At 43.5% G+C, this 25,684-nt stretch overlaps 1 protein-coding gene and 1 long non-coding RNA gene across 2 annotated transcripts in view; one reads left to right on the top strand and one right to left on the bottom strand.

Annotated features, from left to right (window-relative positions):
• Positions 1–695: 695 nt before the first annotated feature.
• On the bottom strand, positions 696–11,021 carry LOC118493267. Its single transcript, XR_004895271.1, has 3 exons — positions 11,010–11,021; positions 10,255–10,259; positions 696–799 (listed from the first exon to the last, which is right to left on the bottom strand). It is a non-coding gene; the product is annotated as an uncharacterized LOC118493267 (long non-coding RNA).
• Positions 11,022–24,689: 13,668 nt separating this feature from the next.
• Positions 24,690–25,684, top strand: part of LOC116060293 (zinc finger protein ZIC 4-like) — a 6,313-nt gene continuing 5,318 nt past the window's right edge. The window contains exon 1 of the mRNA XM_031313794.2: positions 24,690–25,459. Within this exon, the coding sequence (XP_031169654.1) occupies positions 24,937–25,459 (523 nt within the window). The 5' untranslated portion in view covers positions 24,690–24,936. The remainder of the gene's footprint in view (positions 25,460–25,684) is intronic.

Below are 25,684 nucleotides of genomic sequence, written 5' to 3'. Positions count from 1 at the left end.
CTTTTTCTTCTTATTCCCTCTTCCATACATTTTTTGGCTCTCTGTAACTTCTGCATACGTTAAAGTCAAACGTTTAAAATCATTCAACTTTTAAAATGTTCAGCTCTTTCAGCAGATGATGGGACTTCTTCAACTTTTTTTCTACTATTTATACTTTTTTAAATATTACGCTTTTAAACATTTTATTTTAACATTAAACTCAATGACAGCATGCTTCAAATCCTTAAAATCTTCTTCCGCTCCCAAAATATTCAGCTCCTTCGTACTTTCTCCTACAGATGCCAAACACACTTTAAAATGTTCAAAATGTTTGCTTAGTGAAAAAGCTGTTTAAGTTTAGTGATCATTTCAGGATTTTTTTGCGTTTAAAATGGGTGTGTATTGCGCGAGCTAGAGTGGATGATGTCATAAACTAGTGTGCAGAGCCTTAAAAATGATCTTTGTCCCTTCTCTATAAATTGCTCTCACGCTCACAATATCTACCGTTGTGTCTAATCTAATGTCCTGCACAATGTATACATCAAAACGTAGGTATTTTTGTCTAGTTTCAGCCAATGTGCTCAGTTATGTGATATGACTTATACTTTTGGCTCGGTGAGCTTCCAAATGACAAGAGTTCCACATCTTCCTCCATTCACTGCCCTGTTTAACATTCTCCACATTTCTGAGCGAAATGCATAGTGAATCACTCTTTTAAATCGCTGATATGCCCACATTTTTAAGTTTATCCACATCAATTTTATATAGATGCGTTCACAAAGGCCTTGTGGTGCTCAGGATGACATCATTTGACTGATAACTATGAAGGTAAATATGGTGCAAAATGGGAGAGCTTGTAGAATACGATGTGAGAACTTGCAGAACAAAAAATCTGAACTTGTATGTTAAAATTTGCACTTGTAAAAATAAAATTTGCACTTGTAAAAATAAAATTTGCACTTGTAAAAAATATTCACACACATGTGATCTGAATTTGAAGTCATACAAAGAAAAAAAACATGAGAGCTTGTAAAAAAAATCTGAACTTGTAAATTGAAATTTGCACTTGTAGAAAATGTTCACACACCTGTATTCTGAATGTGAAGTTACAGAAAAAATATTCACAAATGTGTAGATTGATATTTACATGAACACAATGACAGCTGCAAACTTATAATGCAACATTTACTCATATACTTTTTTTTTTACTCTGGTTCATTTTCCATCACAACCACAACTCAGTGATTACAACCTCTCGAATCTGTCACTGCAACTTCACATATGTGCTCTCTCGCATCACAAAGTGGCGAATCTGCGCACCTCGACTTTCACAACACTCTTGACGATACATTTGGTGCAAAACTAATTTGTACCTGTGGACTTAGGCTGTGGAGCTCTGAGCTAACAGAACGGGAAAAGCCTTCTTATATACAGTCTATGGGAAAAGCAGGGTTTCTATCGCCAGATGAGGGACAACTCTGTCCGGCTTATTTATGTAGCATGGAAACTTGGTGGAATAGCATGCTAGCGTTAGCTAACTAGCAGCCAGCCCGCTTCTAAATAAATACCTTTTAATTGTCTAAACACTTTTTAACAGTCAAACTAAAACACTGGCGGTGAGCTCCACGGCCTGCAGCCGCAGACGGACTGTCATCAGTGGGTAACAGGTGCCAAGTTTCGCATCCCTGCCGAGAATTGCATCCACTAGGGAAAATAATGATTTTATAAGGCAAAGTACTGTTTAAAAACTAGGCAATAGTAAATCTCTTTGTCATGTTCATCAATAATGATTAGAATTTTAGAAGGTTTAGAGACATAAATGTTTTATCAGACTCTGTAGTAGCATTTCCTTGCTACTAGATGCAATTTTCGGCAGCAATGAATTCTGCAGAAATGATTGTTTCTGCCCAAGCGGGTGCAATTCTTAGCAGGGATGCACAACATCAGCAAAGCAAGCTCTGGTCATGGCCGGGGGATGGGCCGCTGCTACCGGATGTGGGGCTCTCCGTGTCCCGCTGGAGCTCCGACTGCAGGTCAAGGCAGCGAAGCTTTCTGGCAAAAGCAGTGTTGCTACGCTGGTCGATCCCCACTGATGACGGTCCGTCTGCGGTTGCAGGCCGTGGAGCTCACCGGGTGGCAGTTTAACAGCAGGTGCTCTAGTTGTTAACTGATTGCGAATCAAAGGGTGTTTACAAACACTCGTCACCATGACAGCACTTTCACAGACAGCATCAGCAGTCTTTCAGCCTTTTCAGGCAATTCATTTCAACTTTCATCTTTGACAGTATTACAGTTCAGCTTGCAGCTTTTCTAACAATGTATTTTAGCTCTTCACTTATTTAGGTAATGCAGTTTAGCTTCCAACTCTAACAATTTTCCAGATGTTTCAGCAGTGCAATGCATTTGAGCTTTAAGATTTTACATACAATTTGTTTCACATTTTTGCATTTGTGAGTCATTATCAGTTAGAAAATATACTCAGACCTCACAATGTTCTACATCTGTTGTCATTATTCAACTTTTGAAGCCAACAGTTCTGTTTAACATAAGCTTTTATCTTTTTAAAGAAATTCATACTTGTTAAAACAATTTCCCCTTTTTCAAAAAATCTCTCTCTGAATAGCTGCAGCGTGCCACAGGTGACATATTAACAGCAGGTGTGGTAATTACAGATCAAAGAAAGACTTTATTAGAGCTGAAAGACCACCTACCATGTATTGGGTGGTCATAGTGTAAAGGTAATGACACATACCTTTGACATGGGAAACCCTGATTCGTATCCCACTATGCTACATTAACTGATGTGTCCTTAAGCAAAGCCCTAAATCCCTAGTAGCAATTTGTTTTCTTTCTTTTCTGTTTTTTTTTTTTTTCTATTTTCTCTTTTCTTTTATGACACATGCCGTTGGTTTGGGAGACCCAGGTTTGAATCCCACTTTGAGCCGTATTACCATACATATATAGCAATTGGAAGTTGCTTTGGATAAAAGTGTAAGCTAAATTACATGTAATGTAATGTTGTGATAATCTTTATAGCATGACACAGCACTTTTCCACAGACAGAAAAATTATTATATATTGTCTGTCTTTTCTCACACACAGAGGCACACACACACACACACACACACACACACACACAAAGAAACACATACACACACCTGAACACACGTACACACATAGCCACACATATACACACACACACACACACACACACACACACACACACACACACACATATACATACATACATACTCTTCTCTCCTTCTCTCCTCTCTTTCTTCTCTCTCTCTCTTTCTCTCTGTCTCTCTTTCTCTCTTTCTGCGTGTTTGTTCTATGCAATGGATATTGCTGATAATAAGTATTTTTAGTCAATTTATTGAAACTTCCACTTTTGACAGTATTACAGTTTAGCTTCCAGCTTTTCTACAAATGTATTTCAGCTCTTAAGTTATGTGCAGTTCAGCTTCCAACTTCCAAGTTTTTCAGCAGTGTAGTGCAATGCATTTGAGATTTTTCAAACAATTTGTTCCATATTTCTGCATTTTCATCAGTGTTTCTCACAGCATTTGTAAGTCTTCCATACTTATTCATAATTTCAGATAGGAAAATAAATTCTTTTATACATTAGTGGTGTTATTCAACTTTTAATGAAATTCATACTTATTAAACCGATTTCCACTTTTTCAACTATTCTCACTACTTCAACTTCTTCTTGCGGATTTAAGCTATTCATCTAGTTTAGCTTTAGCAATTTAACTATTCAGCATTCCCACACATTTTCTGCAGGAAATGCATTTTCTAGTCAACTTTTTTCTACTATTTATACTTTTTTAAATATTAAGCTTTTAAACATGTTATTTTAACATTAAACGCAATGAGAGCATGCTTCAAATCCTTCAAATCCTCTTCCACTCCCAAAGTTTTCAGGTCTGTCATACTTTTACCTACAGATGTGATTCAAACTTTAAACCATTCACAAAAACTTCAGGTATTAGGCTATATCTTTTCAGTTTGATATATTTTACAGTTTTTGTGATAAAGTTGTTTAAGTTTAGTGATCATTTCAGGAATTTTTATCGATTAAACAGAGTGTGTATTGTGTCTGCCAGAGTGAGTGATAGAGTCATCTATCTAGTCTCATCAAGTAGAGTGTGGAGCCTTAAAAAATTATCTTTGTCCCTCCTCTAAATTGCTCTCACACCCACAATTTTTACTTGTCATACACAATCTATACATCAAAACGTAGGTATTTCTGTCTAGTTTCAGCCAATGTGCTCATTTATGTGATTATACATTTGGCTCGATGAGCTTCCAAATGACAACAGTTCCAAATCTTCCTCCATTCGCTGCCATGTTAAACATCCTCCACATTTCCCAGCGAAACTCATAGCGAACCACAGCAGGGGCAGTAGATGGCTGCCACATCCGAATAAAATGTCCTGGCAGCCCTGATGGTCACGACTATAACAACAGGAAACTCTTCCCGTTTGTGTTGGTGTTGGGGATGAGCTGGAAGAGGCTGTGGAGGAGGACGTCTGGAGCGTGATGGTGGGGAGAGCCAGAGTGGAGCTGCTTGGCAGGCCGCGCTGACCAATGACGTGTCTGCACTGCATGAGGCACCTCTGGACCACGACTATTTTTCCCAGGTGAATAATTAAATGTGTGGAAGATGACACATCCAAGTACATAAAAGAAAGTTTGTTGTTTCTATGACTATTATGACAAAAATATACTTCAAAGTTACCAGCTGGCAATTATCCTTAAACTACTGTAACACTGTAACCAACATATGAAAAGTCATTTAACAACACCATTGGTAAACACCCATACACAGTCAAGAAGGTAAATTAAATATACTTAATGTACTAGTGATGTACTTTATTATGGTCTTAACTGACAATAATAAAGTACATTACTAGTACATAAGTATATTTAATTTACCTTCTTGATACAATATTAAATATACTGCAAGTGTTTTAGATACGTTAGATACAATTATCATCTTACAGGACAGATTGGATTACCACTGGACTAACCTAAACTTTCTTCTTCTGTCTGCAGTCTTGAAGCAGCAGCAGCACCAGCAGCTGTAGCTGATGGCCACTCGTTGTTCTGTTGTTGGTCTTGTTGTATATAGTTGTAAATGTTTAAGTTGTTGTATATAGTTGTAGATATGAGAATGTTGTTTGAATGAATGTTTTGCTTCATGTATATAGTTGTCAATATAGAAATGTTTAAATAAATAATTTTTTGTAACCAAGATGAAATGAATGTTTTTGTAGAACCTAACCACAAAACGTTGTAAATAAGGGTGAAGATATTGTTCAGTACATTGTTCTAGGCTTCACATGCTAGTTATTTGTTACTTACCAAGTTTTTTCTATTGCAGTCTAAAGAAACAATACGGTATTTTAAAATATGGACACAGACAGTTTATATTAAATAATTAAAAAAGGGGCAAAGAACCAGTTAAATTTAATTTACTTTATTTATTTTTCCGTCAACCTCTCCAAAAGCAGAAAAAAGCAGTTTGACCTCTCTCTGGCCTCTGCTTCCCTCCTCTCATCTGCCTCCCTCTGATATTTAATGTCCTCCTTGAGGAGTTGGAGGAATGGATCCTCTCTCTCTCTTCTCCTCTTCTCTCCTCTGTTCCCTGCTCTCTCTTTGCTGCTGTCTCTCACTTCCTCCTCCTCCTCCTCGTCTCTCCCTTCCTCTACCTCTTGTGCAGTGCTTGGCCCTGGTTTGTCCTCTTGGATCGAGGCAATAAGGCGAGAATGCTGCAGACTGCCCTAATGCCTCGTCCATGAGAGCAAACCAGGGCCAAGTTGCTGCCGTCGCCTTGCCATCTTCTGTCCCCTGACCTGTTGCAGGACATTTGCATTCCTAAACAGTGAAGATCAAAAGATTGTTGTGATGATGTATTACTACTATAGTACACAATACTGCATCTAAACTTACTGTCAGCAGGCCCAAGTCTGTCAGGTTTACATCCAAGGCTTACTTCAAAAATCACAAGTTACATTAAGATGTGCATAACAATTATGTCCATACCTTAATACCCCAAAGTACAATATCTCCCACCTTGTACTTTGTTTTTAAATTGTCCCACTTCTCCTTGGCCTGGGTGACCCTCCCTCCGATCCCCATCTTCTTCAAAATAAGCCTATGTGAATGAGGGGGGGAATAAAAAGCAGATTACACAGCTATTACTTCTGAATATTACACAGCTAGCTATTATTTCTGAACATTAAACAGTAGTGTAGCTTCTTACCGATAACCGTTCACCGCGGTGTCCCTCCCCCCGGTAAACAGCTGCTTGCTGCCTGAACGTATATAATAGTTATATATAGCTACGCATTTTGTCATCTCTCCGCCGTATTTTGTTTTATACGGGGTTGGAGTCTGATGTGACGCTTGATGACCGGAGGATGCAAGTTGGTCATGGCTTGTAACAGCGTTACAGAAGGCTAACTCTAGCTCCATAGTTAACTACGTTACTCCAAGCTTCTTCCCTTGTGAACACCTCCGCTCTTCACTCTTCACACACTACGCTCCGATCTGCACACTGTTGTTTACCTTTTCCTGCTACAACTGAATTCCCACGGGACTTCAGCGCAAGACTACAGCTAGCCTTCTGTAACGCTGTTACTTTACAAGGAACAGACATAATTTGGCCCGTTTCCATGTAGTTACATAGTCACTGATATGATAATAACCATTACAGTGCTCAATTACCTATTTTTGAGGGGGGAATAAACTTCAAAATTTCGCCACGAAAGCATGGACTGTCGGACATCCACCAGACCAGCTGGCGCCTGTGGATTGTTGTTGGCCGCGGCAGGTGGGGAAGGCGGGGAGGAAGTAGAAGGATGCCGGTCAGGCCTGCTAGCCTGGCTAAGGCAACTAATACACAGTTCGCCACTGCCAAGACTCCTATATTCACCAACACCAGATGGATCGCACACAAAATGGATATATATGTTACAAATACACACGAAACTGCTGCTTGATGATTATTACCGAAGCCTGGCTGAACACACTCACTCATCCCAGACGGCAGATAGCAGCTAACAGGGTAGGTGAATTTAAACAATGTCTGAGTTGAAAACGCATCTTCTTGTCATGTAAGGGCCCTGTTCATGTTGCACAGACATTTTAATTGTATTTTGTGTCTGTGTCTTTATGTTATGCCTCCAAAACTGCCGTTTTAGCTAAGTGGGAGCTCCACCAATTTAGCTCGTTTTTTTGCTATCGACAGTACTCACATACCTATAGCGATCAAGATTAACGTAAAAATTGCCCGGAGTTCTAATTTAACAATATCACCCAACCCCAGGACTTTCTCCCCCCTCACTTGTATACAACCTCCTTCTGCAACTCCATTATACTGTATGTCATCTGTTGAGAATGACTGATGTGTATGTAATAAAATAAAAATTGCAAGTCATGTAAAAAGAAAATTTGATTGCTGGAAGAATATGACGTTAGATTGGTGTAATGAAGTCCTGACGAACTTCCTGCAAATTTGAGATTTGCTCTGCAAGTCAGTCTGGCCAAGAGCCTATCACAACAACCGTTGAGGCGAGCTTTACACGATGACGATAGTGCAGCGAAGGTAAGCAGCTTTTTGTTTACATTCAACATGACGGCCACCGCTTCGGCAGCAACCCGTTGATTCTGCTGTCGCCGCTACATCACCCGGATCGTTGGTCTGATTGGTTGAAGGACTATCCAATTGTGCCCAGAGGCATTTGAACGGCGTCTGTTGGTGACGCCCCTTTGGAAATGCGCTGCGAATGAAGCTTGCCCAGACCCGCTCTCAGTTACAACTGAGAAAGGTCAGGTGTCAACCAGGCTAATAATGAAGCCTAAAGTTAATAAAACAGTGAAAATGATGTTGTCAACAACATTATTTGTTTTTTTGTTAGGGGGGGATTTCAAATTTGTTTAAAATGTATTATTACAAAAAGCCCTAGAGTAAGTTAGTAATTATATAAGTTTATATATTTGCATCTTTCAAGAGTACAATAAATGTTGCAACAGATATAAAACACAGACTCCAGAAGAGTAAAGCACCATAAATGCCGCGGCTGCCCAATTGGATGCACAAGGAGTGTGTGTGTGTCTGTATGTGTGTACATGTCGTTGAAGATGTGCTGGGTCTCCACTGTCCGAGCTGGCCAGAGAGGAGGTGTCACAGGAGTGAGCAGCCATGTTATCTGTGTTTAGCACGTAGGTATCCTCTAACACAAATGGTTCCTCCTCATCCTCCAGCTGCAGATACCACATAGGACAAAAACAAACACATCAGCTAGGCACCTGAAGGACAACAAAACAATAACACTTCAGCTACAAGGCTCTCCTACATCCATAGCGGAGGGGGTCCACAAACAAATGTTTACCTGATATCAAACTACTTTCTGTATCAGTAAGAACCTTCTACCTACAAATTTGGTTATGACCTCAAGTCTGTTTGGGAAGGCATGAAGTTGATGACAGGTCTACACAGCAAGTGCAATATAGTCTCCTTAACGCCTTACACCATTAGTGTTAAAAAGAGAACGACAGTGGTGAGTTTGACATGTCTCTGTTGTACTGACAGAGTTAGTATTGTGGAATGTACATTACACTGAATTTATCAAGACAACAGGAAGTCATGAATTTGCAGGAAAGTTTCTTACACCAGTATGATAGAATATCATATAAAAATAAAGTCAATAGAACTAAAGTATCTAAAAATAGACCTGTTTCAAATACAGCCCTCGTTTACTCTGCAGCTGAGATAAATAGGCCCCTGGTGACAATTTACAGTATACATTACATTGTATCACCATATGCAAATAAAGTTTCCCAAACTTTTTTTTTAACTAATGATGACTGTGGGAGAGATAATGACCCGCTTGCTTTACATTATTCCGCTTATTACACCGTACTTACTAAATAAATCAATAATTTGACACACATCCTGCAGTGGGTAGTCTCCACTGATGCAAACGGATCGGTCCGTGCCATGCCGCACCGAGTCCATAGGAGGGCTACAACTTCTGGAGAGAGTCTCCACTCTCCTGGGGGAGGACCAGTCCTGAACAGGAGGTCCGCTGCCCGGTTCACAAGTAAGTTACAAGAATGTAAATCGCCCTTAGCGAAGCCAGACGCCGAAAAGCCCAAAACAGGAGTTCCTGTGCGACCTGGAGGCAGCGCAGAGACCTGGTGCCTCCCTGGTGATTTACATGATACACAGTGGAGGAACTGTCTGTTCTCACTAGGACATGTCTGTCCTGAATAAAAGGGAGGAGAGCTTTCAGAGAAAGGTGAACCGCCCTCAACTCCAAAACATTGATGTGTGCTCCCCCCAAAGGGGTTCCCACATACCTTGCACCATCCTGTCTATCAGTAGTGATTAGAGTGCATGTGGGAGAATAGCGCGGACACAGTCCACTTCACACCACGAGCGGGCATACGCACCACTAGGCGGAAAAGGGAGAGAAAGAAAAAAGAGACTGCGCCGCACGCACACAACTCTTTTGTCTTTCGTCAAGAATGAGTCATTTATACATTTTTTAACATAATTTATTCATGACTAACGTAGGCTATAGGCCACTTGGAAGTTGGTCCTCCAGAGCCCAGCCTTTGTTTCACCTCCTCAGCATCCATTTTCGTGCTAATCGAAATGCATCACCTGACCGCTCATTTACCATGCAACCTGGAGCACAAGCCCGAGCCCGGCCCGAGCCCGTGTAAAATGACAGAAATTAAGACCGAACCCGACGAGACCCGGCAAAGATCTTCAGCTCTAAGGCCAAATGGCAGGACCTTGAACTGGTACGCTTGTCCTTGGAAGGCAAACCGAAGGAAAGGCCAGTGGTCGGGGCAGATGGGCACGTGAAAGTACGCATCGTTCAGATCTATGGAGGTGAACCAGTCTCCTTTTTCTATGGATTCCAAGACCTGATTTGTGTTCAGCATTTTGAAAGGCAGAACCTTTATGAAGGCGTTTAACCTTAAAGGCCTTAGTTCCAAGATGAGGCGCAACCCACCATCCTTCTTCGGAACAAGGAAATACATGGAATACAAGCCATCGAGCAGTTCGCTGGGATCGACTTTCATGATCGCATCCTTCTGCAGAAGGATCAAAATCTCCTCTATGACTGCGCCATAGAACTGTTACCTGGTCATTACCTTGTTATAAGGGTTTAAGGGTTTTCACTGTCACCTCCTGAGATGGCAGCGATGAAGGAGTACATGGGGGCATCACTGGCAGCAGGGATTATTCACCCTTCCTCTTCTCCGGCGGAAGCCGATTTCTTCTTTCTGGGAAAGAAAGACAAATCCCTACGCCCCTGTATCGATTACAGGGGACTTAATGACATTAGAGTGAAGAACCATTATCCATTGCCTTTGATCTCCACTGCTTTTGAACTGCTCCAGGGGGCTAAGATTTTCACTAAATTGGATCTTCGCAACGCCTACCATTTGGTGAGAATAAGGAGTGGGGACGAGTGGAAAACGGCTTTCAACACCCCTACAGGCCATTACGAATACCTTGTAATGCCATTTGGACTCACTAACGCTCCTGCAGTTTTTCAGGCATTAGTAAACATGTGACAGTGACATTCTGAGAGACATGTTGAAAATTTTTCTATTTGTTTACCTGGACGATATCCTGATCTTCTCTTCTAACCCAAGTTCACATGTTCAGCATGTGCGACAGGTGCTTCAAAGACTACTGGATAATCAGCTTTATGTCAAAGCTGAGAAGTGAAAGTTTCATGTGCCCACTGTGTCCTTCCTGGGGTTCGTGGTGTCGGAGGGTGAATTTCGCATGGACACAGAGAAAGTGAGAGCAGTTGCTGAATGGCCAACTCCTACTAAACGCAAGCAGGTCCAGAGGTTTCTTGGTTTTGCTCACTTCTACCGCAAATTCATCAGAAGCTTCAGCACTGTGGCAGCTCCACTTCACAAACTCACATCTATCAAGACGCCGTTCCAGTGGTCTCCAGCAGCTGAATGGTCATTTACTCACCTGAAACAAAGTTTTTCCACTGCTCCTGTGTTGGTTCTGCCGGATCCGCAACGCCAGTTCGTGGTGGAAGTGGATGCGTCTGATGTGGGTGTTGGAGCTGTTCTGTCTCAACGTTCCTCCCAAGATAAGAGACTTCATCCATGTGCTTTCCTGTCTCATAAGCTGTCTGGAGCAGAGAGGAACTACGATGTTGGTAACAGTGAGTTTCTGGCAGTTAAGGTGGCCTTGGAGGAGTGGCGGCATTGGCTCGAGGGGTTCCTGCGTTCTGCCAAAAGACTGAATTCATGCCAAGCTAGGTGGGCCCTGTTCTTTAAATGATTTAACTTTACCCTGTCTTACCGTCCTGGTTCTAAGAATGTGAAGCCTGATGCCTTATCCTGCCTGTTCGATCCTGATCCATCTCCCGAAGAACCTGCTAACATTCTGCCTGAGTCCTGTGTTATGCGTGTGCTGGCCAACAGGCATCAGACTGGGGTCTGGAATTTCAGTTTGTGGTCTTATGTGTCTTTTTTTTGTTTTGTACATTTGAGTGTCTTTTTTATATGTGTGTGACATGTAAGTTATGGTTCTAATAGTTGTAATAGTTGTAATAATGTTTACTTTATTGGGCAATAAAGACAGCTTTTTGTTAACAAAGAAAGTGTTTCTGAACATCAATGACATTCAAAACAGTGATAACTGAACTGAACACACCATGCAGTGTGTATACAAATATTTATTGCAAACAGACCTAAGTATGTATGATGATGTAAACAAGTGGCATCTCATTTCATAGGGGTATGTTTTCACCCCTACCCCTTACCCCTCGTTTTTGAGGGCCAAGGGCGAGGGGTAAACTAAGGGGTAGGGGTAAGGGGTAGGGGTAAGATAGAGAAATGGGATTCAGCCTAACTGTTCCTTCTGGTTGTCCTCCCAATCATCGGTTTGTTCCTGCTGAACTTCGGGCTCAGGTCATCCATTGGGCACACACCTCGCCTCTCTCCTGTCATCCTGGGGTCAAGAGGACCATTTTCGTGGTGCAACAACGATTCTGGTGGCCGTCCATGGAGAGAGAGGTCAGGGAATATGTGGCTGCGTGTCCAGTCTGTGCTCAAAATAAGACTTAACGTCAAGCATCTTTTGGCCTCTTACAACCTCTGCCTGTTCCCAAGCGCCCATGGTCAGACATTTCCATAGACTTTGTTAGTGGGTTACCCCCCTCCGATGGTAATACTGCCGTTCTGAGTTGTTGTGGACAGATTTTCCAAAATGGTACATTTTATTCCCCTGCCCAAACTACCCTCTGCTAAAGAGACAGCAGAGGTTCTGCTCGCCCATGTGTTCAGGGTACATGGGTTGCCTACTGATGTGGTGTCAGATCGTGGTCCACAATTCATCTCCCAGTTCTGGAAGGCATTCTGCACACTGATCAGGGCCACAGTCAGCTTGCCTTCAGGTTACCACCCACAGTCAAATGGACAGACTGAGAGACTGAATCAGGAGATGGAGATGGGTCTTCGCTGCCTGGTCTCGCGGAATCCAGCTTCCTGTTCCAAACAGCTTCTGTGGGTGGAGTACGCTCACAACACCCTGCCCTGCTCATCCACCGGCTTGTCTCCTTTCCAGTGCGCCTATGGGTATCAGCCGCCGATGTTTTCCGCACTCAAGAGAGAGGTGGGGGTTCCTTCTGCTGTGGCCTTGGTCAGGCGGTGTCGGCGGACCTGGACAAGGGCTCGATAGGTTCTCTTGAGGAACAGTGACCAGTACAAGAGGCAGGCTGATTGTCGGAGGTCTGCGGCGCCTCATTACCAAGTGGGCCAGAAGGTGTGGTTGGCCACCAAGGATCTTCCACTGCGCAAGCGAGCCGGAAGTTGGCTCCTCGGTTCGAAGGACCTTTTCCTGTGTCCAGCTTTTGGTGGTCAGGAAGAGGGGTCAAGGAAGGCAGTTTTTGGTGGACTGGGAGGGATACGGTCCAGAGGAGAGATCGTGGGTTTCAGCCAGTAATATCTTGGATTCTAGCCTGATTCAGGACTTTTATAGGCAGCATCCTGAAGAGCCTGGGCCGTCCGGTGTTCGGCCTTAGAGGGAGGGGTACTGTCACATCCAGTCCTCGCTCTTATTTTGTTTTCTGTTTGTTTCATGGACTTCCTGTTTTATTTTGAAATGTACTGTATGTCTGCATTCCCGTTCTCTTGTCTTCCTGTCTTTGTTTGTTTCCTGCAGTTTGTAATTACCTGTGCCCACCCTAATGTGATTCACCTGTGTGTAGTTGTCTTCCCATCCCCCATGTATATATACCCCCCCTTGTTTCACTTGTTCCCTGCCAGCTCCTCGTGTGTCTCTCTTTCCAGCGTTTTCCTAGTGTATGTTTCCAGTGTTACCAGACCAACTGCTTGTATTCCTGACCATGTCTTCTGCCTGTTGATTCTGTACCTTTGCCTGCATTGTTCATTGAACAATAAATCCACTTACCTTTTACCTCGTCGTGCATTTGAGTCCGCCATTGTACCCTGACAGGCAGGCCGAAACCCTTGCTGGCGTTGGGATGGCTGTCTGTAACCACTACCAGGGGGCGAGAATGCCACATTCTGCTGTCTGCCATACCCCCAAGCGGGTTGGTGCGGAAGCTAGGAGCCCCTGAGCTTATATCTGGTAACAGCAGCTCTACCGAATGTGCGTTGGACACAATCCCTAGTTCGCCGAGACTGTTAAGCCCTATCCAACAAACCTGGGAGTAAGTATGAAAAACCTGCCCCGGAACAATCGGCATATTCACAAGCTCTTTCCAGATATTCTCTGGCAGAGACGTTTGCGCTAACCAAACCTGCCGCCGTGACATCATGGTCGACGACCTAGTAGACCCAATGTCTGAATGGGTAACAAGGGCGGAATATGAGATTCATGGTATCCCTGTCATCGGGATTGGCAGTCTTCCTAAGGGCCGCCAATAAAATGACAAGCGCATTACCAGAACGAGCCGCTCATGTGGCTGCATTGTAGGTCCGATACACCAGATAGTCAGTCTTATTGCACTCTTTAACCGGACAGCGCAGAATACCCGTCACACGCTCCGGACCCAGAGACGTCAAAGCCGCAATTTCCCATTCAACGGGAAGCATATCCCCCATACCAGTGCCAGGAGCATATTGTACTTTAGCCAATCTCTGGCAGCCTGCATTGAATTGAGGGGCCCCACTAGGGGCGCTCCACGCCTTTCTTTCATCTGTAAATAATCCCTAGCCACGGGATCCGACACCGATTGCTGAGACTGGGAGATGCCTGCCCACACTCCATCCACAGCAGGGGGTACAACAACAATTTTTGCCGCACTCATGACCTTGGAGATAATATCCATGTGAGGGCTCATTGTCACCCGTGTTTGTCAAAGTGGACAGCCCGCTAAACCACGAGGAGTCAAATTGATCAGACTCAGCTGCATCCTCAGCCTGCCCACCACTCCCAAAAGGGGAGGCTGGGGCATAAAGGGAGAGGGTGTCAGCATGATCACTATCATCCCGCTGATAGGCAACCCGTCAGGGGAGGAATCCCTTGAGGGTCCCAACTCCGATGCAATTCTCGCCACAGAATGCTGAGCCTCAATCTTACCTAACCTCCGTATGGAGACAAACCACGTATGGCAGCCAGGATCCATGACTGAGAGTCCAGTTGTTGGACCGAACTGAACAAGGTCACTCCCCAAAACAGGCCTGCTACTTAAAAGTAAAGCAGAAAAGAAATGCAACACACTTGAAAAGCACCCACCGTATACACTCAATGGCAAAAAAGGGGGGAGGAAATCAGGTACCCAGACCCTGTAAACAGGGGCTAAGGGCAATACACACGTTTTAATTAACTAAGTAGGCTAGCTGCTAACTAAGCAGTCTCATTAAATGAGAAACTCAAATTCCCAATGTATCTTATAAACTCAAAAACTCAAACAAGTCGACCCGAGGCACCCACAGGGAAAACGGGGCTCACAGGTTAACAGCTTTAATTCCAACAGAAAAAGATCAGTAAGTAAAATACACATCTCCCCCATACAATGTGCGCGAACTCAGGGGGGGGGTAGTTAGCGAGCAAACGGGAATGAACTCAAATCAATTAAAGATTTGTACTCCTGTAGAGAAAAAACAACCTGAACAAGCACTTACACACAGCACTTACCCAAAACTGCAAGCCACAGTAACTGGCGCTAGTAAAACAAAGAAAAGATTAACACTTTCTCTGTGCCCCGGTCACCTCTGGCAATCCGTGGACAGCCACCTGTTCTCTCCACTGCCTCCATATAGTAGCCTCCAATGATTTTGGGCTCACTGCTTGTAGTAAATGCGTTCAGCCAGATTTTTCCGCGAAAAGCCGTCAATACACCCACTTATACAGATACCGATTGGCTTCAGCTTGTCATATGCAGCTACATGTAAGTGCCAAATATAATTGGGCCCTGTTGCAAAATAGCTCGATGGAGCTGTTTCCTCTGAGTTCAACACCCCTCGGGTCCAGTTCTTTTAGAATTGAGCGGATGTCTTCTTTTCTGACACGTAATCCATTCTCCTTGCATTTTGTAAAAATCTACCTATACCCTTGCAGTTGGCCAGATGCTTGTAATTGTTCATAAATGAAAGTAATTACCTGGTCCAGACAGGTGTATCCCTTGCGCCGAAACAGACGACACAACTTCAAAATTCATTTTAAATGTCTTTCTGAGATAATATAGTGGTGACGACTCGCAAGCAAACTTTAATGTCCTTATAAGTAAGTCCAAGGTCGAAATACAGCTTAACTAAGCCTCTTTCTGTCTTTTTCACCCATGGAAACAGCAGATAGAATGCCCGGTTCTGTGCATGCGGTATCTGGTGCGCACCAGAAACTTTAGCGTGGTAACGAGAAAGTTTCTGGTTAGCACGAGAAAGTTACTCGTTACCACGCGAACGTATCTGGTGCGGACAAGATTTTTTTTTTTTCCTCCCCATGTCCCTTTAGGGGCTCCGTACTATTCTGTTTATAGAATGTACCTTTAAGTTTGATAACAATGCACAACAATAATGTAAGGAAGACATGAATATGGATATAATAACCAGATGCCCGAACCACCTCAACTGGCTCCTTTCGACGCGAAGGAGCAGCGGCTCTACTCCGAGTTCCTCATGGATGACTGAACTTCTCACCCTATCTCTAAGGGAGACACCAGCCACCCTCCTGAGGAAACCCATTTCGGCCGCTTGTACCCTGGATCTTGTTCTTTCGGTCATGACCCAGCCTTCATGACCATAGGTGAGGGTAGGAACGAAAACTGACCAGTAGATTGAGAGTTTTGCCTTCTGACTCAGCTCTCTTTTCGTCACAACGGTGCAATAAATTGAATATAATATCGCACCCGCTGCACCGATTCTCCGACCAATCTCCCGCTCCATTGTCCCCTTACTCGCAAACTCGAAACTCCTTCACTTGGGGTAAGGACTCATTCCCTACCTGGAGAAGGCACTCCATCGGGTTCCTGCTGAGAACCATGGCCTCAGATTTAGAGGTGCTGATCCTCATCCCAGCCGCTTCACACTCGGCTGCGAACCGATCCAGTGAGTGCTGAAGGTCACAAGCCGATGATGCCATCAGGACAACATCATCTGCAAAAAGCAGTGATGAGATCCCCAGCCCACCGAACTGCAACCCCTCCCCATCCCGACTATGCCTCGATATCCTGTCCATAAATACTACAAACAGGATTGGTGACAAAGCGCAGCCCTGGCGGAGGCCAACCCTCACCTGAAACGAGTCCGACTTACTGCCGAGAACCCCGACACTGCTCTCGCTTTGGTCGTACAGAGATTGGATGGCCCTGAGAAGGGACCCCCTCACCCCATACTCCCGCAGCACCTCCCACAGTATCTCCCGTGGGACCCAGTCATACGCCTTCTCCAGATCCACAAAGCACATGTAGACCGGTTGGGCATACTCCCAGGCTCCCTCCAGGATCCTTGTGAGAGTAAAGATCTGGTCCGTTGTTCCACGACCAGGACGGAATCCGCATTGTTCCTCTTCAACCCAAGGTTCGACTATCGGCCGAACCCTCCTTTCCAGTACCTTGGAGTAGACTTTACCGGGGAGGCTGAGAAGTGTGATACCCCTGTAAATGGCACACACCCTCTGGTCCCCCTTTTTAAACAGGGGAACCACCATCCCGGTCTGCCACTCCTTAGGCACCGTCCCAGACTTCCATGCAATGTTGAAGAAGCGTGTCTTTCATGGCAGAGGCTGCAGCCCTTCGGGCCCTTTGGTACCTTGCAACTGCCTCCGGAGTCCTCTGGGATAACATATCCCAGAAAGACTCCTTCTTCAGTCGGACGGCTTCCCTGACCACCGGTGTCCACCACGGTGTTCGAGGGTTACCGCCCCTTGAGGCTAAAACAGTGAGTTGCCTTATGTACACTCTGACTGAAACCAATTGAATCTAGATGAACTCAATACTGAGGCTGTCGTTATGTCAACGTCCCCATTAATGTTAAAATCACCTACAATAATTATTTTGCATGAATTAAGGACTAAACTTGATAAAAACTCAGAGAATTCAGATAAAAATTCTGAATATGGACTGGAGCGCGGTACACAATAATCAATAGAATTGACTGTAATGTTTACAAAGTTGGATGTAAAAGACTAAGAACAAGACTTTCAAATTAGTTTTAATTTAATTTAGGTTTAGGATTGATTAATAGGCTTAAGTCGAAACTTGCTGCAGCTCCCCCTCCTCGGCCAGAACCTTGAGGAATATAAGTATTAATATGACTGGGAGGAGTGGATTCATTTAGGCTATATTCTTTATGACACAGCCATGGTAAGAGAGAACAGATCCATATGGTTATCTGATATCAAATCGTTTACTAGTACTGCTTTAGAAAACAGAGATCTGATATTTAAAAGTTCACATTTAATAATCCTATTATGTTCTACTATGTGGTGGTTTCAGTTTGTATTAGGTTTTTGTGTATAACTCCTCTTTTGTTTACTTTTGATTTAATTGATTTGAGTCAGGGGACAGACCGTTGTTATGGAACTATGAGTTGGTAACTGTCCTAATGTAAGCACAGAGAAGCGTGTTGGCCGGCAGCTCTGCTTCCTGGTCTCAACTCTGTGTTGTCATGGTTTAGGACTACTAATAAACTATACACTTGGTTATATTTCTAGATAAGACAGCGGGTCCATCCAAAGTGGGATGAATGCCGTCTCTCCTAATCAGACCAGGTTATCGCCAGAAAGTCTGCCAGTTAGCCTATCTATGAAGCCCACATCATTTACTGGGCATCACATGCGTCTATACATGTCATCGCTATCAAGTTTGGCAGGGGTCCAGAGAAAATTACGGAGTCCGACATTGTCTTTGCATATGCACACATCAACTTAACATTCATTTTAGTCATCTCCGATTTGCGTAATCGGGTATCATTACCGTCGGCGTCAGCTAATGACTCTGCATCTGTCTGGAGGGCCCCAGACAGATTCATATGACTGTTCTCCCGAGGTCCTGTAGCTGTAATAATGGATAATGCTAACACTAATGGTTGTAATTCACCATGTGTTCTATTAATACATCCATGGTATGTATGCTGTAAAGCCTGTAACGTGGATGAGAGATGAAGCCATGGATGTTATTAAAAGAAGCTCTGTTCACAAAACTGCAGGCTAACCTTAATAGCTAGCGCTAGCTAGTAGCTAGCTAGTAGCGCGACATAATTACATATCCTTGGTTGTCTAAATACATCAATCATTTATTTAGATAAGCATGTAAACGATCAGGAACAACGAAAACACAATGTTTAACGTTAGTGAATATTTTATACAATGAAACGGCGAGTTCATGAGTTCTCCACTTGTAAGAGACACGAGAGAGAAGCTCATAAACAAGCATGTTGCTACCGGTTGACAACTGTTGCTAGTGCGCATGTCCATCGTGAAGTCATGGGCCAATCAACGCGGAAGATCCGAGTTCCAAGATTACTTTATGCGCTTTTGAGCACTCTCATTGGAATGAACGGGGCTTCCCACCGAACGCTGTATCCAGTTCTCTTAACCCTCAGGTTGTCCTTGGGTCAAATCTGACCAGTTTTTCAAAGTTTTTTTTGTATCAGAAATATGGGACGTTGAAATAAGTGCCGAAAATGTCCAAAAAAAGTGACAAAACGTTGGTAAAAGTGTGAAAAATGTTGAATAAAGTGCTAGAAACTTCAAAAACACCGGAAGAAAATGTCAAAAAAGTTTGAGAAAGCGCCCAAAACTTCGAAATAGTGACAAAAACGTTGGTAAATAAGCAACAGATCGTCAGACAAAGCAACAAAAACAACAGAAAAAGTGATAAAAATGTTGAAAAAACACAAAAAACAACAAAAGTGTTTTTTTCATAGTCGAGGGGAAGACAACACAAGGGTTAATACATCCATGCCTGCACTGGGCAAACAGACCAGTTTTAATGACTCCATCCACCAGCTCCAGCCCTCCAGCCCCACAGAGAACAGGGACAGGGGCCTCTTCATTACTGCCCACCTCAGAGCCCCCCTTGCCCCACTCCACAACAACAAACCCTCTCCATCCGCGAAAGAGATGTTTACAGGCCGTTTAAACAACAATACGTCCACAAAGCAGCTAGACCAGCCTCTGTCTCTCCCTCCACCCTGAAGCAGTGTGCTGATCAGCTGTCTCGTATTCACTGACATCTTTAACACCTCACTGGAAACATGCCATGTACCAGTCTGCTTCAAGTCCTCCACCATCATCCCTGTCCCCAAAAAACAAGGATCACAGGACTGAATGACTACAGACCCATCGCCCTGACTTCTGTGATTATGAAGTCTTTTGAGCGTCACACCTCAAACCCCTCACCAACCCACTCCTGGACCCCTTGCAGTTCGCCTATAGAGCCAAGTTAAGTGTAATGTCTTGTTTGTGTTTTAGTAAGTAGAGTGTACGTACAGAGATTTGTGGTGTAGTATGTAACCTTTGTCCTGTCTTTTATGTATTTTGAAACTTTTTGCAGCAGGTCTTGGCCAGGACTCCCTGGGAGAAGAGTTACTGTAACTCAATGGGACTTTTCCTGGTTAAAGGTTGAAAAAATAAATAAAAATACAAGTCTGTAGATGATGCAGTCAACATGGCCCTTCATTTCAACATCCAAACCTAGACTTCTCAGGAACCTACGCCAGGATTGGATTTCAGCTCTGCCTTCAACAACATCATTCCAGCTTTGCTGCAGGACAAGCTCTCCTAGGTGCACATGCCCGACTGCAGGTGGATCACAGACTTCCTGTCTGACAGGAAGAAGCATGTGAAGCTGTGGAAACCTGTCTCTGTCTCTTAAACCATCAGCACCGGTTGTCCTCAAGGCTGCGTCCTTTACTCTCGGCTCTTCTCCCTGTACACCAACAGCTGCACCTCCAGTCACTAGTCCGTCAAGCTCCTCAAGTTTGCAGACGTCAGCATCCTCATTGGACTTAGGGACCGTTCGGTATTTATGGAATGGACCACCGGAGGAAAATAGGGGAGGGTCACCCAACTTTTTTTATTCATGAAAAGAGCAAAATTTCAAAGTGGCTTCTTTGGTGCATATTTATCCATGTAGTTCTCAGTCTTTGCGCCCTAGCAGATGGTCTGACCCCATATGCGGAGTTTGCTGGGGGGGCAGGAGGAGCACTGCCCCCCTGGTGGCTCAAACAGGTAATTGCATTGTTTAAAAAATTAGTGGAATAATTACATCTGGCATGACCAGATATTTTATAAATATCTTAAATAACACAAAACAACTAAATGGTGGTAGGTAATACATCTGATTTCATATACTGCTTTGGTAAAAAAAATATTACCTGGCTGACGATGGGAGCAGCAGGACGCAAAAAACTAAAGTTACCGTTGCACTAGTCTGGACATCTTGCCGTGCCAACCTTGCAATAAAGGTTTCCTAAATGCCATGTATATACATGTGATGTCAGCTTACTAATTGATTGCGGGTTTTGTGTAGATTTGGACTTTTATACATTTATTCCACTTTGTTTAAACGGCGAAGTGGAGAGGCCTCGTTCACCTGTTTGGAGCTAGCTGGTGAATGTGACGCTCGTATCGGCCTTGCTGGATACACCGTGACTCTGTTTGTGGATCTCCTGATCGCTGTGGATTACTTTTTTTTGTGTCATTGGATTACGGCAAAATAGGGATCTTTTTTTCTCAACGTGTCTTAACGTTTTATGGTGAGTTTGGAGAGGCATCTCAACAGACTGTAGGTCCAACACTGATTGTTCACTGTTACATTTTAGTTGAATTTAAGTGTCGGGCATTCCGCCACCGTCTGTCTATTGCGTTCCAAAACAGCCGTGCCGCGATTGGATTTCATAAGGGCGAATTGTTAAATTGTTACAATGTAACTTAAAATCTGCTTTAAAAATAAACATATATGTTTGGGAATATAATGTTCAGCTTCGGCAGCTTTACCTATGTTCTAAAATTTACAATGACGAAGCCTAGTGACAAGTCCATAGCAACCAGTGTTGAATTGGTTATATCCCAGCGTCCTTTGCTGAATGGTCTCAATGTTTTATTGTTCTATTTCATATGAATACTAGTTTACTAGAGGAGTAACTTAGTATCTGAAGTAATGCAGTAATGCATGAAGTGTGCATTTAGTTTCCATGCATATTGTGTTTCCACAACAATGTTAGTGAGTAAATCTACTGAAATGGCCACCACACCATAACAGAGGAGTGGGATGTGTAAGATGAGAATGCAGAGGTTAACTCCTGTACGCCATGGCTGTAAAAATCAAATGGTATCTGTATTTCTTTGCTAAGTGCAAACTTGCACGCGAGGGGAGGGTCATTCCTTTTTTTCGAATCATTTTGGAGGGTCATAGGAAAATTATTACTGACGAGGGGAGGGTCACGTCTTTTTAGGTTAGAGGCCACAAAACTCCTCCGGTGGCCCCTTAATTAAACAGTCCCTTATCTCTGGTGGGGATGAGTCTGCCTACAGCTGGGAGAGTTTCACACACACACACACACACACATCTACACGCCCTTATAGGCATGCAAACACTCTTTAAATGCACAGCATTTTAGCGTTACAAATCGCTAAAGCTAACCTGGGCTCATTTAATAACAAAACACAACTACTAAAGGTTAACCAAGCAGGTAACAATAATCCCCCAGTCTCCTTGTCCCTATGTGTTGCGTTTAACGTGAGAATGAGACTAATGCCGACCTTACACCAAACGACTTTTCAAGTGATTCCACTGTCGCAGACTATTTTCCAATATCGGAACGAAATCATGAGAGTCTTGCTACAGTTGGGGCGCGCTCCTGTCGTCTCAATCGTTTGATGTAAGGTGATCATAAAACTCAGTCCGAGTCAGTCTTTTTTTCCCGTCTTGACGTGAAAACGTGTTTGATATTATCGTAAGTTTTAAGTCTGTGTATTGAATCACGTGAACATTGTCAACAACCAATGGGTGCGCTCCCTCCAGCTTCAAACAGGAAGCAGCAAACAGCTAGAGCCAGTATTGTTTATGATTGCTATAGACCCTTTGCAAACACGTGACCACGACCAGGTGACGACGCCATGATGGACGGCAAAATTACCAGCAATAACAAGCTAAACAGTGTAGTAGACGCGCGGAAAGTTTTATAGTTTCAATCAGTTTGAAATACATAACACTAAATAAACTGTATTTATGGCTTTATGGCTTCTTCTATTGAACAACAAGTTGTCGTGCTGTTATTGGTCGAGGTAGGGCATCTGGTAGGTGCTCACAAAAAGCAGTATTTGGAGAAGTTGGAGATAGGAGGAGGGATGGATACCGACCCTTAATTCTTCCTCCCTCCGTTTTTTTGGCCTTTTTGAAGCTAGTTTCCGTGCCATGTCATCTTTAATTTAACCGGTATTTTTTGTATGTGTGTTAAGTTAAATGATCAAGAAAACGGCTTTCTTTTTTGGGTATGGTCAGTGATTAACCGATGTTAGTTATGTGGGTCATCATCGGGTTGGACCTGTTAGCAAGAACAGCTGGTTAGCACGGCAGCTAGCTAGCTGGTTGAGGATAATTTTATTTATCACTCATTTAAAACAGAAAGGCAATACATACATGCTTGTGTTGGTTTGGATTACTCTGCAGATTGTGAATGTGAGAACACAAACACGAACGAAAACGTACGCGTTTAGCTTGCCGTCCGTCTACAGCATAGCTCTTCTGCCGTCCGTCATGGCGTTCATAATTCGCGCGAGTGGAGCATGACTCACGTGCAAAGGGTCTATAGAGGGAAATTTGCCGATTTTCAACTCTTCTGAAGCATGTCAACGGAAGCTTTTTTAAAGTTTGTTTAAAGTGTAGCCTATGGTAGGCATAAACTTGCCTGGATGAATGTATGTCTTTCCTACTTCTAGAGGGGTTTGTGCTGTGTTAAACCGACTCACCCAGACTCTGCATGGTTTTGCGTCTGAAGCGATGCTTCGGGTCCGCTCTATCGACATCTTCGCCAGGCCAGCCCTGCTCTTCCTTTTGTTGTAATTCAGTTTTTAAAAGGTGTATTGTGTCATATAAAAGTTTGTGTTGTGGGAAAACAAGAATGTCTTTCAGCTTCTTGGTCTTCAGTAGTGTTCTCTGTGTGGAACGTCTGGTGTGCAGCCGTCCGCTTGAGGCTCTTTAATCTCCTCAAATGATAGTCTTTTTTATACATTTTAATGCAGAAATATCACAAATTATTATCTTTAAGATTACACATATATTCTCATAATGACTTAATTCTTAATGTCTCAAAAAGGAAAGTGGTCCAAAAGTGGCCCTTATACTCAGTTGAATAATCTAATCCTATAATAAATACTTTGTGCAGGGCTCCAGGCTATAACCATTCAAGTGCAATTTGTCAATGCTTTTTTGCAAAAAGAACAACACACAACTCTGGCGAACACTTAGACCTTACATTTCAAAGCAGGCTAGTACCATGCAGATCACTTCGCTATTCACCTATTATTACTATTATCAATAAATTCATTACATTTATCTTGTTATATTAACTTACTTTTAAACATTAACCAGCGCTCCCTCTCTTTTCTTATTCAGAAAGGTCATTTTGGTGTTTGTGATGCAGGAAAAAAAATCCTTACAACATGGGCTGTCACCCAGATACACAACATTATGGTTATTTGATTTCAATCATTTCTAGACAAAAGTGGCATTTTATGATAGGGAGGTTTTTCATGGTAAAAATTGATAGTAGACCTTATCAAAAATAATAATGGGCTAATAATAATACAAATCATAGCAGTAATGATGGGAAAAATTGTCAAAACTATACAATAAGACTGTATGGTAAAAATCTTCTTGCATACCAAACATGGAATGATACTAAAAATATTTGTGTGTGTCTGTCAATTATGGTTGCACAAATACTAGCCCATATATTAGATTTCTTTTTCATATGTTGTCTTTTTAACACAAATTTCCATGTAATGTTGGGTTGACAAACTTAGGTCATCCACATCAACCCTGTGACAAAGTGTAATCATTGAAGGTAAATTTGTCATGTTATGTGTGTACCATAACTTTGGGGGTCTGTTAGTTGAACAATAAGAAAGGGAATGAGGGAAGGATGGATGGATGGAAGGAAGGAAGGAAGGAAGGAAGGATTGAAGAAAGAAAGAAAGGAGACGAGGACGCCCTAGACGCTGTTGGGTCGCGTCCTGCTGTGTTTCTTCGTCTCCGTTCACCTCCATTCACACAGTAAATAAAAGCATGGAGGCTCCGACTCTCGGGATCTAATACCGAACAGCGGGGGGTAAAGACACCGCATGCGCTCTCCCTTTCACCAAAACACACAGGAAGGAAGCCAGGACAGCGGCGGACGCTTTGCCAGTTGGATTTAACTCGTTTTACGTGGAAGAGAGGGTTGTAGTTGGAGACAGGAGCGGGGCAGCCCGCCGTGCTGAGCATGAAGCGGACGGCTGTAGTGGCCAGGCACAATGGCCTCGTCTCTCCGCTGGGGAACAACAACTCCGGGGCTTCGAGCATCGTCTCACCACCACAGCCGAGAGCCACTAGTATCTCCGCTTCTGCCGACAGTGGTGTTGGCGGTGGGATGGACGGCCTGCTGGATTTCTCCAAAGGCCCCACCGTCAAAACCGAGCTGGTCTGTAAATGGATTGACCGAACTTCTTCGAGACAGAGGCTTGGGCGGACGGCGACATCCGTCTGCGACCAAACTTTCAGCTCCATGCACGAGCTGGTGGACCACGTCACCACCGAGCATGTAGCAGCGGGGCTCGAGACCCTCAGTCATGTCTGCATGTGGGACGAGTGTATGCGCGGCGGGAAGGCATTCAAAGCCAAATACAAACTCATCAACCACATTCGCGTGCACACCGGGGAGAAGCCTTTTTCATGCGCATTTCCCAACTGCGGCAAGATGTTCGCACGCTCCGAGAACCTCAAGATCCACACGCGCACGCACACTGGTAGGGTCTCATGATTCTGTGACTACACACAGAGCGCTGTGATACAGTCATTATAGTCTAGAAATCCGTGTCACCCGTTTAGACAGCAGCTTCCTTACAGAGAATAAAGAGGTTAATAGATATTGTTCTCAGTCTGCTAGGAATCCCCTCCATGTTTACGTAGGCACAGTTCAGTACCCCATTCACATCCGGCCTTCATTGCCTCCTTGTTTCCTAGAGGAATCA

Source organism: Sander lucioperca, chromosome 15 (genome assembly GCF_008315115.2).
Source record: "Sander lucioperca isolate FBNREF2018 chromosome 15, SLUC_FBN_1.2, whole genome shotgun sequence".
Lineage (NCBI taxonomy): Eukaryota > Metazoa > Chordata > Actinopteri > Perciformes > Percidae > Sander > Sander lucioperca.
The sequence above is the reverse complement of the archived record's forward strand: the minus strand, read 5'-3'. Positions and strand labels throughout refer to the sequence as shown.